Source organism: Denticeps clupeoides, chromosome 1 (genome assembly GCF_900700375.1).
Source record: "Denticeps clupeoides chromosome 1, fDenClu1.1, whole genome shotgun sequence".
NCBI lineage: Eukaryota > Metazoa > Chordata > Actinopteri > Clupeiformes > Denticipitidae > Denticeps > Denticeps clupeoides.
Genome location: NC_041707.1, coordinates 15,128,778 through 15,146,916, shown reverse-complemented (window position 1 = coordinate 15,146,916; position 18,139 = coordinate 15,128,778). Strand labels below are relative to the sequence as shown.

The window sequence follows — 18,139 nt, the reverse complement described above, 5'->3', positions numbered from 1 at the left end:
ACACACACACACACACACACACACATATATGTATGTGGTAGTAGCCTAGTGGGTAACACACTCGCCTATGAACCAGAAGACCCGGGTTCGAATCCCACTAACTACCATTGTGTCCCTGAGCAAGACACTTAACCCTAAAAAATTGCTCCAGGGATTCGACTGTCCCTGTAACAACTGATTGTAAGTCGCTCTGGATAAGGGCGTCTGATAAATGCTGTAAATGTAAAAAAAAAATGTAAATATGTAGATAAACCCACATGTTTAAAGTAAATATGCACGACACGTGCATATTTAGTTTAAACATGAACGATGAAATTCATCCTTGCCAGAGACACTGAAAAAGATGGAGATGGACAGTGAAGGAGGTCTTAGAGGCGTGACCACCCTTCAAAATGCTCCGTGTGTCCAATGAAAACTCTGGAGTTGCATTTCTGATTGGCCGGATTGAATTGGGGGCGTGTCCATCGGTGTCGCCTCCACAGCACCGTGGCGCTCACAGTTTATTTTGCAGCACGTTTTTAATTAAAACAGCGCACACGTCCCATTCTTCCTTTATTTTCTGGTTGGTGACTTGTATGGGTGGCGTATTAAACCTCTGTCGCTGCTACACACTTCGGGAACGGAAAGCCCACGAGATGTAGATAAACCCACAGGATCCTCTGCCTGCCTCTGATGTTTTAGTGCAAGCTGGTGTCAGTCCCGAACGTGGCTTGAATATGCCGCTGTCCGCCATGCCAGCTTTTGCTTTGCCTGCCGCAAATGTAGGGTTTCCCCAAACATGGCTGCACTAATAAAAAATAAAAAGGGATGGGCATCTACCCAGATAGACAGATCAGGGGGCAGCTCTGAATAAATAGGCGCCTGCGTGTTTAAATGCGGGCCGCCGCGACCGGTGGGGCTTCTCGTGGGCGGGGGGGGGGGGGTCAGGCGGAATAATCCTTTGTGGGACCGGAGAGCGGATGGAGGTTCGGACGGAGCCGCGCGGCTCGCTGGTCTGTTCGGAACGAAGTGCTGGTTCGACCGGGTCCGGTTGTTGCTGATTTATCCCGCACGGTAAGTCGGTCGCTGGCTGTGAGGTTGTAAGTGCGCCGGTGCGCGTTTGTTGTTGAGCCCTCATTGTCATTTCAATCATGTTATAATTTATATATGAGAACACACAGATACCTGCCTCTTCTTTTTAAATGAAGCATATTTTAATTTTTATTTTGGCTTTCCGCACTGCGCCCAGGTTTATAGAAATGTTACAGGTTCTGCGAGATATTAGGAAAACATGTCGCAAACGCTCGGAAAGGAAATTGTTCGGGTTTGTTAAGGATGAAAAGTAACGGTCCGGCTTTCAGAGCTTTTCAGGTGATTTCTCGTCGTGCTCTTCCACCCAATCCAATTGAACGTTCCAAATGTATCTAAAGACTGACAAAGACTCTAAAGACTGTCTTCATTTAAACAAAGGATAAAATTTACAGGATAAAAAAAATATAATTACTTAGCTGTCCCCAAACAATTAAATGACAAAACATGTTGTCGGTAAGGGCCATGTCTGACTAGTGTAAGGTCATTTTCAATGACCTAATGATTACCAGATAGTGTGTTTTTCAAAAGATCTAAAAGGCTTTTAATGGCCTCCTAGTGTGTCTGAGGGTATTGTGTTACCCCAGTAGTGAAATGTAATGCCGACCCATTATATTGATCTAAACTACTTTCTTGCAGATGGGTTGCCATCATGCAGTACAGGGTGTGTGTGTCTGTGTGGTGGCAAAATTACTCACACAGAACTATTAAAAATTGAATTATGGAAGGAATGCATTTGACTAGTACCAATCAAAATTCCAATCATCATCTATACATCATGTGGATAAATTTTGTATTATATTTATTAATGTTATCTGTTTTAAAGTCTTAAGGAATATGAAGAGATGACTTCTTATCCTGTATTTGCAGTTGCAGGAATCTTCAAGACACAGTGGCTTTTCATTTACTCACACAGACTGATGGAAGACAAACGGAAGAAGCGTAGCCCCAAAGTGTCCCTACCCCAACCACCTCCTCCTCCCATTAACCCCCGAAAGCTCTCAGTTCTCCCAGCCAGCAAGAGCGCAACATTCTCCCTCGGCCTTCCTCAGCCACCGTCCCCAAGAACCAGGGGCAAAGCCAAAAGGTCAGTTGGATCCATGGGCCAGCCAAAGGAGGTTCTTAGCGTACCAGTCCTTCCACCAAAAAGCGCCAGGTCAGTAGGTGAAAATGGGTACCCTGAAAAATGGATAATGTGGGCCTATCAGTGAATTTGTGTTTTATAGACCCCATAAGGAGAAACCAAGGGCCCCCCAGCCAGCTGGTCCCAGTAAGATTGTCCAGCAGTCACCACTGCAGCACTCCTTTCTCACAGATGTTTCAGATGTGAGGGAGATGGAGGGTGGTCTCCTGAACCTACTGAACGACTTCCACTCGGGGAAACTTCAGGCATTTGGTATGATGGTCATAATTACAGAAATAAATGCCGACATGCTTATAGAGCAGTACAGAACAGCAAGTGTTTATTATCATAGTTGTGTGTTTATGTGTGTGTGTGTGTGTAGGTAAGGTATGCTCCTTTGAACAGCTGGAACGCGTCCGGGAGATGCAGGAGAAACTGGCGCGACTTCACTTCAGTTTGCACACTCATGTGGAAGAGCTGGAGGAGCTGTCTGAGGACCAGAGGAAGTGTGCCTCTGACCGTAACCTCGAGCACCTTCTCTGCAATGTAAGCTGATCCTGTATCTCTGCACTTCCTCTCATTTGCTCTCACTGCTTAACTCATGAGAGATTATTCCAGGGGGCAGTGGTGGCTAAGAGGCTAAGGAATCGGACCTGTAATTGGAAAGTTGCCAGTTCGAATCCCACACTGCTTCCCGGACGCCTTTCATGGCTGCCCACTGCTCACCAAGGGTGATTGGTTAAATGCAGAGGACTCATTTTGTTGTGTCACCGTGTGCTGTGCTACCCAGTCACTGACCTCTTACTTTTGGTGTGCAGTCTTTTTCATATGCTTCACCAAGGACTGTTGCGGTACGCACACACCTACACACGTATAGCGGCTCTATAATTAAAACTGGATTAGGGTAACAAAAAAAACAGTTTCATGACCCAGAATTCAGCAGCACTAGTGGATTTCAACTTTCCCAAATTCTCCCACACCACCCCACTGCTTTGCTTACTCCACTGGCTCCCAGTAGCACTGCATTATGGGATTTGAAGCTTTTGTTATCAGTGCGTCATATCACCGGCCCATAATAATATATCTATAAAAAGTGATCCCACAGGATGTGGCCTTTGGGCCACAAGTTTGACACCCCTGTGCTAGGCCATCACCCTGTAATTGTGTGTACTGTGGTACAACAGTGTATCCATGGGGAATGTGCCCTTGAATTGCCCTTGGGATCAGTGGTTCCCATAGCAATAGGGAGACAGCACAAGTGCTGAACTCTGAAGGGTGTTAATCTCCTAGTGTTTCTGGTGAGAAAGGATGCACTGCAGACAGTTTGTCTGATAAATTATTAATCTGATCAGTCAGACTGATCAGTGAGATGTGTCAGGCCTTCAGGCGGACCCAGTTTTAGACTGCATCCAGTGGGGGATGGGGGAGTGCAGAATCTGCTGTTAGAAACAAATAGGTTATCTATATATATATTTAAAAAAGGCAAAAGGGACTTCAACTACTTTTTTTTTCTCTGTTACAGCTGGAAGAACTCAGCACCTCCATGTATCCTTATGTTAAGGTTTCCTGCCCCATTCTGCACAAACAGGCATGGACATTCAAGGTGACTATAAAAGACATTCAAGATATTTAGTTGTAGCAGTCACCCCACTCAAGCCCAAACTCACTATTACAGCGATCAGAGCATAGTTATATCCGTCCCTTTGTTTTACTCTATATTTGCCCCAATACAATATTGTAATTTATTCATATTTTACATTTAAGTATGTATTGCACAAGGAAAATCACAAGGAAACATAACACACAATTCTGTCCAGCCCCATTCAATCTCACATCTGCGGCAATGTTATCAGAGTCAATGTACTGCATGCATCATAATGAATATACATTAATTAAACAGTTAATTAAATAAGAATCTAAATGAATGAAATATTCCTATTAAATACTTTGTTCTATACAAAGTCGAATGTGCTGATGATAAAATCACACAAACATTATCAATGGAAATCAAATTTATTTGGAGTCACACTTAAAATTTAAGTGGAAAAAACACAGGCTGATCCATCTTTGATGTCCTTAAAACAAGTCAAAATGAGGCTCAGTAATGTGTGTGGAGGCCTGTATGACCTCCCAACATTTACAGCATTTATCAGACGGCCTTATCCAGAGCGACTTGCAAGCAGTAGTTACAGGGACAGTCCCCCTGGAGCAACTTAGGGTTAAGTGTCTTGCTCAGGGACACAATGGTAGTAAGTGGGATTTGAACCTGGGTCCCTACAATGCCTGGGAATGTTCCTGATGAGGTGGCAGATGATCTCCTGAGGGATGTCCTCCCAGACCTGTAATAAAGCATCCGCCAACTCATGGACCATCTATGGAGCAAAGAGGCGTTGTGGATGCAGTGAGACATGATGTACCAGATCTGCTCGATTGTAATCAGGTCTTGAGAACAGGCGGGCCAGTCCATGGCGTCAATGCCTTTGTCTTGCAGGAACTGCTGACACACTCCAGCCACATGAGGTCGCAGCCGCATTGTCTTGCATTAGGAGGAACCCAGGGCCAACCGCACCAGCATATGGTCTCACAAGGAGTCTGAGAATCTCATCTCTGAACCTAATGGCAGTCAGGCTACCTCTGGCGAGCACATGGAGGGCTGTGTGGCCCCTCCCAAAAGAAACGCAACCCCACACCATTACTGACCACTGCCAGGCTGTTTCAGGCCGCAGATCGTTCTCCACTGTCACATGTGCTCAGTGTGAACCTGCTCTGCCAAACATGCTGCATGGTGTTTGGCTATAAGGACAACCCCCACCTGTGGATGTCGGGCCCTCATACCACCCTCATGGAGTCTGTTTCTGACACATTTGCATGTTAACCTGTTGGATGTCATTTTGTAGGGCTCTGGGAGTGCTCCAAAGGGTGTTAGTAGCCTAGTGGGTAACACACCCGACTATGAACCAGAAGACCCAGGTTCAAATCCCACTTACTACCATTATGTCCCTGAGCAAGACACTTAACCATAAGTTGCTCCAGGGGGGGGACTGTCCCTGTAACTACTGATTCGCACTGAAGGGGCGTCTGATAAATCCTGTAAATGTAAATGCTCCTCCTTCGCAGAGGTGGAGGTAGGTCCTGCTGCTGAGTTGTTGCCCTCCTACAGCCTCCTACGTCTCCTGATGTACTGGCTTGTCTCCTGGTAGCACCTCCATGCTCTGGACATTACACTGACAGACACAGCAAATTGTCAATCGGTGTTACATTGTGTGGTTTAAGTGTTCACTTTATTTTTATGAGCAGTTTAAATAACACAATACATGCTACCACTGTATCAATACCAATACCAGTGCTTTTCTTTTATGTTTGGATCCTTTAACTCTGTTTGTCCAGACAAAAGCTACACCTGGCAGAAAACCAAGACCATCCCAAATCATCTTGACCTTGAAAGGAATATCAGATTGTCAGTCCTTCTTCTTTACTAAAAATTAAAAGGAGAAACTATGACTTTTATGAAGCACATGTAATGGGTACACAGCCATCAGGGAGTCAGGGTGTTCATATAGAGGGTGGGTATGATTGTAGGGTTCTGCAGGGTTTACTAGACATTGGTTTAGCTGTGGCATTGTTGACTTTGTTTTTGCTATAAAAATTGTGCAAAAAATCACAGAATCAGTACTGATCGCTTTATTGTGTGCATTGTTCCTCTCTGTCCGATCTTTGATGTCCTCTCCCAATTCTCAGTCAAAAACATAAGTGGTGTCAGTAAACAAATATGCAACCAGGTCTATTCGCATCTCTGAAGTGCTTTTCAAATTGCTCGTAAACGAAGAAGATTTGATGCTTAAATCTAACACTATGTGGAGTATGAATTTAACACCTGTCACCTTCTATATTGAGAGTGACAGGACAAGTGAGAATGAGAGGATTTGATTTGTCTTATAATTGATCAGGGAGAATTGAATGTCACAAAGTTATTAATGTGTGTAAATTGTATTTTATTCCCAACCTGTCAAGTGGAACCCTTCTGAGTTTTAATTTCTGGATGCTTCACATAAAGTATGGTTTAATTTAAAGGCTATAGGCCATCACTTGGACTGGACTGTTTGGATCTGAGTGACTAATTTCACACAATTTCAGACATGACAACTCAAAGCATGTCCTTGTAATACATAAATAAATATTAGAGGTGGGCATAGATTAATTTTCTTAATCTAGATTAATCTCACTGCAATCTTGGAATTAATCTAGAGTAAACAAAATTAATCTACATTAATCTTGATGAATCTAGATTAAAATGGCTAATTTGAAATCTGCCGAAGGCATTCAGAATATGTGTGCTACCCAAATAATGACTAAAAGTAAGTCTTTGAGAACGGGTTTCTCAAGCCAGGTGGCGCATTAGACCAGGGGCTCATCTCCTGTTTCCAAAATGCATCACAAACCGCTTGAGAAAGCTGTTCTAGTATGATAATTGGTGATGAAAATAAATTATGTTCAATAAGATGTACTTGTGTTTACCAACTGTTTATTCAGTTAAATAACTGCATCCATGTGGTAATTTCACAGTTCGTAGACTTGTTCTTGCCCCCTACAGTGCAATTCAGCTAAAATATCAAGGTGAAAGTCGTCATAGTGTAGTGGTTCTTCTTCTGCGTTGTGTAACTTTTTGATTTCGTTTCTTGAACCACAAATGATGAGCTGACACCCAAGAGATTTTCTGTGCAAAGTGTATTCTGTACAAAAAGCAAGGTCGCGTCAGAACATTGCGTCACACATCGCGTCTTTCTGCACCTCTCTCTCTCACAACTCACGCCATGTGTCCAAGAGAACTGAACATTAACATAAAGCATTCACAATTTACAATACTGCATTCCTGTACAAAAAGCAAGGTCGCGTCAGAACATTGCGTCTTTCTGCACCTCTCTCTACAATATACAGTATTAAAAGAACATAAAAACGGGTGCAAAATAACACAAATGCAAAATATTCCTAATATGTACAGAAATTAAAATGAGGCACACAAACCCCACGCACCTCTCACAGCTCACGCCATGTGAGAGGGGTCTCAAAAACAAAATAAAAGTCTTTAGGAAATAAGAAACTAAAAGACACAAGAAAGAAGAAATATACGTATAAATCTAGTGTAACCATTTAAGTCCGGCACAATAGCTTGCGTAGTCTAGACCCAGCTCCCAACCCAACTTTGTGAATAGAGTAACGGCGATATTTTTTTTATTGCCCGATAAGAGTCTTGCGTTAATGCAGCACGTTTTAATCGCCCGATAAGAGTCTCGCGTTAACGCAGCACATTAACGCCGATAACGGCCCACCACTAATTAATATGTAACAAAATTGAATATATAACACGCCTGGAGAGGCTGTTTACTTTGGTTACCAAGTTAAAAGTGTGAGGGTGGTCCCTTCCAGGTGGTGAAGGGGTGTGTTGTGTGATTTCTTTCCAAAGGGTTCCCACTCCAACGCCAATTGCTCCATGGGCGCCTGTCATGACTGCCCACTGCTCACTAAGGGTGATGGTTAAAAGCAGAGGACACGTTTAGTTTTGTCACCGTGTGCTGTGGTGCAGTGTTTCACAATGACAATAACTTCCCTTTCACATGGGTACGGGTTACCAACACCATGAATACAGGGCCTCCTTTGACCTCTGCTGCCAGCATATACAGTTTTAAGAATGACACAAATACTGGTTTTCACAAAGTTTGCTGCTTTATGGCAATGAGGTTCAAGTTTTGTAAATAAGGCCTCAGGGTGCCCAAGAAAGTCCAGCAAGCGTCAGGACTGTCTCCTAAAGATGATTCCGCTGTGGGATCGGGGTACCACCAGTGCAGAGCTTACTAAGGAATGGCAGCTGGCAGATGTGAGTGCATCAGTGAGGCGAAGTCTTTAGGAGGATGGCCTGGTGTCAAGAAGCAAAGCAGTTTTTTCTGTCCAAGAAAAACCTCAAGGATGTGCTGATATTTTCCAAAATGTACAGGGATTGGACTGCTGAGGACTGGGGTAAAGTTTTTTTCTCTGATGAAGCCCCTTTCCGATTGTTTGGGGAATCTGGAAACAGTATTGTCCGGAGAACAAAACGTGAGAGCTACCATCAGTTCTGTCTCAAGCCAACAGTAAAGCATCTTAAGACCATTCATGTGTGGGGCTCCTTCTCATCTAAGGGAGTGGGCTCACTCACAATTAATCCATCTGAGAAATTGTGGTCAATCCAAACAAAAACCCATATATTCCAACAAACTCCAAGCACAGATTATGAAAGAATGGGTTGCCATCAGTCAGAACTTGCCCCAGAAGTTGATGGACAGCATGCCAGGGTGAATTGCAGAGGTCTTGAAAAAAAAGGGCCGACGCTGGAAATATCGACTCTTTGCATAAACTTGATGTAATTGTCAAACTGTAATTTGAAACTTGCTTGTATGCTTGTAATTATACTTTAATACACCACAGAAACAACTGACAAAAAGATCTACATTGAAGCAGCAAACTTTGTAAAAATCAGTATTTGTGTCATTCTCAAAACTGTATAGGCCTTATATATGTGTCCAAATGAAGTCCCTTCTATATAAGACTACCTTAAAATTTTGGTTAAATGTGTTGCCACCTTAAGAAGTGTTGACAGTTCAGTTCGCAGGGACAAGTTCTGGCGCATGTTTGGAGTGTAGGACGGTGGAGTCCTTCTAGCGGTTTTGATATTATCGCCTTGTGATGTTACCTGTTTCAGTGAGTTGCTTCAAGTTGTGGGTACAGCTGGAGAGGATTTATCGTCTCAGGCGAGCGTTGCATGGAGTTAAGTCTGGTCACCATGCAACAGACCTACCAGGCTATGAGCTTGGCTGACCTGGGCAGCTCATCAATGAGGTCAGAATCACCTCGGATTATACTTTCCATATGTCCCACTGTGCAGCAGAAAAATTGCGGCTGAGGTCTAATTTTGGTGTTGCGAGTGTGATCAAGGTCAGAAAGTTGCCCCTCGCTTGTCCTGAAATCCTTTGAATGCAGAGATCATAAGCCTCTCAGTTTCTGGTCCCGGCTAATAAGCGGATGCCACCAATCAACTCCAACAAACCCACACACAGACATAATAACCCACAAAATAACTTGTTGTGTGTACATGTATCACTATTCATGTGGCCACACATTTTGGTGTCAGAAGTGGGATCTGTGGGTTGAAATTGGGAATAGGAACTGAATTTTTTTAGTGAGTGTCTAGAACCGGCCAGTCCGGGAGCCGGCTGTTGTGACTACCGCCGTGTGGTGTTCCTGGATGTTAGCAACCAGTTACTGGTGATTCAGGACCTGAGGGGTCTGCATAATCGCAGTGAATGGCCTGAGGAGAGGACTGCTGCGCATTGTATTGGCTGAGATTGTGGCAAAGAGGGGTCCTGCTTTTGGAGGTAACTGATTTTAATCTCACAATTCTTCCTTTATGTTTTCTCACAATTATGACTTTTTTCTCACAATTATGACTTTAATCTCACAAGTACGGGTGCCTGTAAACCAGGGACATCCATAAGATGGTGTAGTGTTCAGATGTGCAAGAGGAGAAGAAGGAAGCTCGAGGGGTTCTGGGAGATGCATTTGGATTAATGGAAAGAGTAAGTTGTGTATTAATTTGAAAGGCTACTGGCATCGGTTAGCTATTAGCAAAAGTGTAGCAGAATTTGTCACATTTTACTTCAGTTTGAACTGTAGTAAAGAGCACCTGTACTGTGTTATGGGCTCATGAGACAAGCGTTGTTTCAGAATGTGCACCACAGATCTTCGGTTCATTATTACATATTGTGAAGTCATATTAGCGAATGTTCTGCATGTAGCTGTGTTGTGGTCCGGAGGGCTAGGGTGAGAAAGGGGGAGAGACAGAGACAGAGAGATGTCGGCTGGACCAGGCCCACACCTATGTTACTGGCATTGTTTATGCAATTCGATCTTTAAGAAAACAATTGAGTTGTCTTTCCTCCTCTCTAAAGATTGACATGATGTCATCGCACTGATGGATGATGCAACTCTGGCAAATTACATCCCTTTCTATGGAGACAGAATTCCCCTTGTAAATTTCTGCAAAAGTAAAAATCCTGTCTCATAAAGAAAACAAGGACTTTTAGAAAGACTTTGTGAGAAAATGAAAGTCATACAGGAAATCTCCAAGGAGAATGTCTCATCTCTAACAACAAGAACGCGTCAGACAAAGAAGCAAAAACCATCACGAAATGTTGAGGTAGGATGGATTCTTAATGATGGAAAAGTAACCAAGCAGGTGAGAATAAAGCAGGGTGTTGGCAGTGGAATAATTCAAGTGGCCAATGAAGTTGAATTTAAAGAGATTCTTCTGGAAGGAAAGAAACTCTTCTTCCCTGATGGTGTATCTCCAAAAGGACTCCAAAAGGAATGTGATTTTATGTTTCGGGTTTGTGACTTCAAACAGAACCTTCTACATCCGACTACTACGTTCATCCCAAAGGAACGTAAAGGACTGTTGTGTTTTTGTGTTCACGGAAACATGGCTCAGCGACAGTGTCCCGGACCGCGCCATTCAGCTCGACCAGCTGACATGCTATCGTGCCGACAGGGTCGTTGTCACGGGGGGTAAGACCCGCGGTGGCGGACTTTGTGTTTATACCAGTGACGCTTGGTGCCGCGATGCTGTTGTAGTCTGTAAATACTGCTCACCAGTGCTGGAAGTTATGGTTATTAAGTGCCGACCGTTCTACCTACCGAGGGAATATACAGCTGTACTGCTGTGTGCGGTGTACATCCCTCCCACCTCCAACAACAACAGGAGCGAGGCACTACATGAACTATACCAGCACATCAGTGAGCAGCAAACAGCCCACCCTGATGCTTTTCTCATTGTGGCGGGGGATTTCAATCATGCAGACTTAAAGAGCGTGTTTCCAAAAATACAGCAACACATTGACTTTCCAACACGGGGAAATAACACACTGGACCTTGTTTACACCACCCAGAGAGGAGCCTACAAAGCTTTTCCCCTCCCCCACCTCGGCGCCTCTGATCACATCTCTGTCATGCTAATGCCCTCTTACAGACCGCTGGTAAAAGTCAACAAACCGGTTCGTAAGCAGATAAAAGTGTGGCCAGAAGGGTCTTCAGAGGTGTTACAGGACTGCTTTAACACCACAGACTGGAATATGTTCAAACAGGCTGCCACTTACAACAACACCATTGACCTCCAGGAGTACACAGAGACTGTTACAGCCTACATTAACAAATGCACTGAGGATGTAACAGTCACCAAAACCATCACTGTCCGTGCCAACCAAAAGCCATGGATGACAGGGGAGGTCTACAGACTGCTGAAAGCTCGGAACGCTGCCTTCAGAGTTGGAGACGAGGCGAGCCTGAAGACAGCCAGGACCAACCTTTCCCGTGGCATCAGAGAGGCAAAGAGACAGTACTCCAGAGAAATATCTAGTCGCTTCAAAGACAGCAGAGACACACGGAGCCTGTGGCGGGGCATACAAACCATCACGGATTACAAGCCCCCTCCACAGACCTGTGATAGCACCATCTCCCTGCTGAACGAGCTGAACACCTTTTTCGCTCGCTTTGAAGGGAAAAACAGCACCACAGCACAGAAGACCACACCCCCTCCTGGTGACCAGGTGTTGACTCTGTCCCCGGACAGTGTGAGGAGATCCCTCAGCGGGATCAACGCTCGCAAAGCTCCGGGCCCTGACAACATTCCTGGTCGTGTACTGAGGGACTGTGCAGTGGAACTCACTGATGTCTTCACAGACATCTTTAACATCTCACTCTCCCAGGCTGTCGTCCCCACCTGCTTCAAAGACACAACAATCATTCCGGTGCCAAAAAAGTCATCTCCTTCCTGCTTTAATGACTACCGTCCAATTGCACTTACCCCCATCCTCATGAAGTGCTTTGAACGGCTAGTCATGAAGCACATCAAGTCTGCCCTCCCCCCCTCACTGGACCCCTTCCAGTTTGCATATCGGCCCAACCGCTCAACCGATGATGCCATCTCAACTGCACTCCACTCAGCACTCACACATCTGGACAAAAAAGACTCATATGTTCGAATGCTGTTCATAGACTTCAGTTCAGCATTTAACACAATAATCCCACAACAGCTCACACAAAAACTGATCCAGCTGGGGCTCAACAACTCACTGTGTAACTGGCTGTTGGACTTCCTCACAGGAAGACCACAAGCAGTACGGGTTGGCAGTAGCACATCCAGCACCATCGTCCTTAACACGGGGGCTCCTCAGGGATGTGTGCTGAGCCCCCTTCTCTTCACTCTGCTGACCCACGACTGCACTCCGTCACACTGCTCCAACCTCTTCATCAAGTTTGCGGATGACACGACTGTGGTGGGACTCATCAATAACAGGGATGAGTCTAACTACAGAAGCGAGGTGAGCCGCCTGGCCAAGTGGTGTGGAGAAGACGAAAGAGATTGTTGTTGACTTCAGGAGAGGAAACACTCAGCATGCTCCTCTGACCATCAACGGTGCATCTGTGGAGAGAGTGAGCAGCACCAAGTTCCTGGGTGTGCACATTACCGAGGATCTCTCCTGGACAAAAAACACCACTGCATTGGCCAAGAAAGCACAGCAGCGTCTTTACTTCCTCCGCAAACTTAGAAGAGCAAGAGCACCAGCCCCCATCATGCACACATTCTACCGAGGAACCATCGAGAGCATCCTGTCTAGCTGCATCACTGTGTGGTTTGGAGCCTGCAGTGCGTCCTGCCAAAAAACTCTCCAACGCACAGTAAGAGCAGCTGAGAGAATCATCGGTGTCCCTCTCCCCTCCCTCCAAGACATCTACAGTACACGCCTCACCAAGAAAGCCCTCGGCATAGCAGCTGATCCCACCCACCCAATGCAAACCTTCTTCAGCCTGCTGCCATCAGGGAGGAGACTGCGGAGTCTCCAGGCCAGGACCAGCAGACTGAAGGACAGCTTCACCCATCAGGCGGTCAGGAAACTCAACTCCCTCCCGGCTCTGCCCCCACTCCCCTCACTCCCCTCTTCTGCTCCACAAACTTTCTGAACTCTAAATCACACAAACTGACCATGCACCAGTCACTCTGTGCAGCTCTGGTCTGCCATCTACCTCACTTTCACTTCGTCACTTTAAACTTAAAACTCTGTTGCACTATTGGTTTTTGCACTCTCCTGATGTTGCACTCTCCACCATGTGCCCTTATTTGTATATGGTGTTTTTAAAATTGTATATTGTGCCTTTCTTTTTAAATTGTATTTATACTCTGTATTCGTTACTGTTACTGTTTTTGTATTTAATGTTATTTTTATGGGTCAGAGAGTAACGTAATTTCAATTCTCTGCATGTCCTGTACATGTGGCAGAATTGACAATAAAGTTGACTTGACTTGACTTGACTTCTAACAGCTGACAACTGTCAGTCCATTTGAAGTATGTATGAGACAGAAAAGCTGACAATGTGTGCACTGTGTGCTGTGCTGATGTGTATCACATGTGACAATCACTTCACTTTCATATACAACACTGAAGAGGATGCAGAGGACACATTGATCTATAAGGGTTTTCTAATTCCCATCTCTCTACATCTAGAGGATGAAATGACAATCACCATACATCACACTGACACATTTCATGACATGTTTCCTGCTGCACAGATTATGAAAAATATCCCTGAATGTGAAGCGTATACTTCCAGACAACACAGAAGAAGCAGGTACTGGATCTGGGCTGCTGAGAGATTTTCTCAGTTGTTTCTGGCATGAATTCTATGAGCGATGCACCCTTGGTACAACACTTAAAGTGCCATTCATTCGCCATGGTTTTCCTGCTGGACTCACACTCTAACACAAATGCTATCTCTGTCTCTTTCATATTGTTCAATATTCATCTTTATAAAATAAAGGTTTTCTTGTCAAATTTATCTTGTGTTTTTAATTTATTTAGTGGGATAAAAAAACATAATAATTATAGCAACAATCACCATATATAACTACCGGCTAAGATATTTAACTTTAATCTTACACAAAAAAAACAATGCATCAAAATCATTGATGCTGCTAATCTTTGACATATATTAAGGCCATTATACATTACTGTTGAACGACAAACCCTGGTAAGGCTACACAACTGTTTTGATTATATTTGGCCATTATAAAATCCTGTGTTATAGTTCTTACATTTAACCAAAATGTTGTTTGGAGGCTGACTTGAACACAGGAATGCAAAGCTTTGCTAGCTTAGCCTAGATTAGCTAAGGTTAAGACTTATAAAATGGGATTTTATAATGGCCAAATATATTCAAAACAATTGTCCAGCCTTATCTATGAAATGTAATCCCCGGGATCTGGTTTGGAATGTACAGCAGTTTGTACAGCTCCAAGCAACACAAGAGTGAGGCGTTTTTAGGCACTTCTCTCAATAGACATGTATATGCTTCACTCCACAGCAGAGCCTATCGCAATATGGCGGCGACGTTGACATACGATGCAGCTCGTCATGCGGCGTCTACCCATATGTCTATGCGAGTCACGAATCTGAGGTCTCCATTGAACCGAATCGAAAATCATGTGACCAAACACATCACATTCGACTGAAGTGAGATTTCAGTCAGCTCGCAAACTTTGAGAGAATGAGTGATATGTTGCCGATTCAATCCATGTACTAATCATGTAAATCGCAGCTTTTCGCGTTCATGTAATCGCACAGACTGACATCGTGATTACGACTACCATTAATTGTTTAATTGATTAATTGTGCAGCACTACTCTATACTGCACTTTGGACTTTCCTACCACTGCACCCGTTGGTGTGTGCATGTATTCTCTCTTGGACAAATCATTGCACTGACACCTATTGCATGCTCACTTTTTCTTGGAATTTTTTATTGTGTGCAGACAGGGTCAAAGTGTGAAGGTGTCAACTGTAGAGCCTGTCAAAGCCCATTAAGACAAACTATATGTGATTTTGGGCTTTGTAAGAAATAAATGTTCTTGTTATTTACATTTAAATTTGGAGCATTTATCAGACGCCCTTATCCAGAGAGACTTACAATCAGTAGTTACAGGGACAGTCCCCCCTGGAGCAACTTAGGGTTAAGTGTCTTGCTCAGGGACACAATGGTAGTAAGTGGGATTTGAATGCAGGTCTTCTGGTTCAAAGGCAAGCATGTTACCCACTAGGCTACTACCACCCTTTGTTATCAAAGACAATGAAAAGGAAAACCAGGAAAACTGGTATTAGTGGAATAAACATTTACAAACATTGCAGACAGTTGGTGCCAGAGGTGGAAAGAGTACTGAAAAAAGGTAATTAAGTAAAAGTATCTTTACTTTACTAATTCTACTCAAGTAAAAGTAAAAATACCCATCTAAAAATCTACTTGAGTAAAAGTAAAAACAATAATTAATTTAAAATTTACAAACAGTGTTTTTTGTTCTTTCTATAGCAAACGTGAAAGGGAAGTGATTCTACACAGCACATCATAGCACATGGTGAACACAACAAAACGTGCCCTCTGCTTTTAACCCATCACCCTTAGTAAGCAGTGGGCAGACCATGACGGGTGCCTGGGGAGCGGTGTGTGGGGACAGTGCTTTCCTCAGTGGCACCTTGGCAGATCAGGATTTGAACCGGCAACCTTCGGATTACGGGGCTGCTTCATTAACTATATTGGCTGTTTTTACTGATAAATGAGCACACTGACTACTGATATAAGAAATTAATAAAGCACCCTGCTCCATATAACACTAAAAATAAAAAACTGAGAAAGCTATTCACAGCCTTTACCATGAAACTCAGAATTGAGCTCAGGTGCCTCCTGTGTCCCCTGATCTTAGTTGGAGTCCACCTGTGGAAAAAAACACTTTACATGATTTGGAAAGGCACATGCCAGACAATATAAGGTCCCACAGTTGCCAGTTCACGTCGGAGCACAAACCGATCATGAAGTCAAAGAAATTATCTGTAGACCTCCGAGACTGGGTTATCTTGAGGCACAAATCTGGAGAAGGTTACAGAAAAATTTCTGCTGATTTGAAGGTCCCAATGAGCACAGTGGCCCATATCATCCCTAACTGGAAGAAGTTCAAAACCACCAAGACTCTACCTAGAGCTGGCCAGCCACCTAAATTGGGCCTCAGTTAGAGAGGTGGGTCTAGTCGATAGTTGAATCTCAAATTGAGGAGGAGCAATGTGTTTTTTGTCCTGGCCGTGGACCTGTGGACCAGCTCTTTACCCTTGCTGGGGTAATGGAGGGGTCATAGGAGTTTGCCCAACCAATCCACATGTTTTGTGGATTTGGAGAAGGCTTATGACCGTGTCCCCAGGGGCATCCTATCGGGGGTGCTCCTGTAGTATGGGGTGGAGCGTGAGCTTGGTCCGCATAGACGGCAGTAAGTCGGACCTGTTCCCAGTAAGGGTTGGACTCTGCCAGGGCTGCCCTTTTTTCACCGGTTCTGTTAATAACCTATATGGATAGAATTTCTAGATGCAGCCGTGATGTGTAGGGTGGATGTTTTGATGCTGCTGCTGAAAGAGGTGCAGAATGTTGTGGATGTTTTGATGCTGATTAGGCTGGCAGAGGTGCAGAATGTGGTAGATGTTGTGATGATGTAGATGGCAGAGATGTAGAACACTGACCTTCCTCGTAATGCTGAACCAGCCCAGCTACACCCAAAACAAATTTACCACACTGCTTACAAGATTCCTCTGCATGAACGTTAGATAAATGTTCAGAGAACATCAACTTCCAAAGAGCAAAGGGCACAAGTTATCTTCTCTGCTTTAGCTGCTCTGAGTGGTGGAGTCTATTTGCATCCTCCCTGCACTGGAACTGCTTTCTGAGCTTTCTTGAACTGAATGCTGACTTCCTGACGAGCTTGCCTGCTAACCTTGCTGTGAAAATGAAAAGTGAGGTTTTATATGTCAAAATTAAATATAATCACCTTATGATAGCCACATATGCATTTGATTTTTTTTCCCCAAAGATGTCATATTCTCTGACTTGGTTGAGTCAATGGACAAGTATTGATTTTCTGTATCTCAGCCTTTCATTTCTTGCTCCCGGGCTTCATACCATCAGACAAATGTGCGTAAAAACGTGAACACTGACTGGCCGAAGTCAGGCCATAAGTGATTGGCTGTTAAGTCCCTACCGTTCAAACTTTTCGGATTTGTGTTAAAATCCCTTTCGGAAATGTTAGGAATCGTTAGCATTTGGTTAGGACTTCTTTGGACTTCTTAGGATTTGGGTTAGGACTTGTTAGGACTTGTTAGGTTGTGCATTGTTAGGAAACAGTTGGATTCATTTAGCTGAGAGATGGCAGATGACTCTAGCCACCTAGTCACAATTTAGAAAGGTTTGTTCAGCACCAACTGGTCCATTTTGTAGTGTTAAAAGCAGGATGGTTAGGTTAAGAAAAGAAGAAAAACAATATAAAAGAAAATAAAAGCATTGGACTCCACTCTTCGTAGGGACTTTACCGGGTATTGAAGAGAGCCAATGAGCAAAAAACTTTGTTTTAAGAAGTCCGAAGAAGTAGTGTAGCAGAACTAACCCAGTTCAGACACTGAGAAAAAGTTTGGAAATGAAAACAAGGATTGCTGCTCTTGCTGCAAGGTCTCAATGTTAAAGCCAAGCCCACTTAAAATCATTAGAGGAAAGCCGCTCTCAACTTGTTTTATTAGATTTTGATAATGACAGAATATTGCACCTGAAAGCCTTTTTCACAACCTAAGTCATCAGTTTTTCAAATAGTTTGAAAAGTAAATTAGAATTTGCTGTGCTTGTTGCAAGTTTTCAATGTTAAAGCCAAGCCCATTTAAATTCAACAGAAGAAAACCTGGTCTAAAATCATTGAATTGGAATTTGATGAGAACAGAATATTGAACCTGAAAGCATTTTTTACAAACAAAGTCATCAGTTCTCCAAATACAAAAGACACACATTTGC

The 18,139-nt window shown here is 43.8% G+C and overlaps 1 protein-coding gene across 4 annotated transcripts; it reads left to right on the top strand.

Moving 5' to 3' along the window:
* The first annotated feature begins 934 nt into the window (after positions 1-934).
* ccdc28b (coiled-coil domain containing 28B) lies at positions 935-6,433 on the top strand. 4 transcript variants are annotated; one of them, XM_028989398.1, is made up of 7 exons: positions 935-1,053; positions 1,939-2,224; positions 2,295-2,464; positions 2,574-2,737; positions 3,010-3,042; positions 3,714-3,736; positions 5,579-6,433. In XM_028989398.1, exons 2-7 carry the CDS (start codon positions 1,989-1,991, stop codon positions 5,625-5,627), a joined length of 675 nt encoding a protein of 224 aa, XP_028845231.1. In that variant the 5' UTR covers positions 935-1,053; positions 1,939-1,988; the 3' UTR covers positions 5,628-6,433. The 4 variants fall into 4 exon arrangements, with proteins under 4 accessions (XP_028845231.1, XP_028845214.1, XP_028845240.1 ...); XM_028989381.1 differs by having other exon boundaries at positions 3,714-3,794; XM_028989407.1 differs by lacking the exon at positions 3,010-3,042.
* The last annotated feature ends 11,706 nt before the right edge of the window (positions 6,434-18,139 follow it).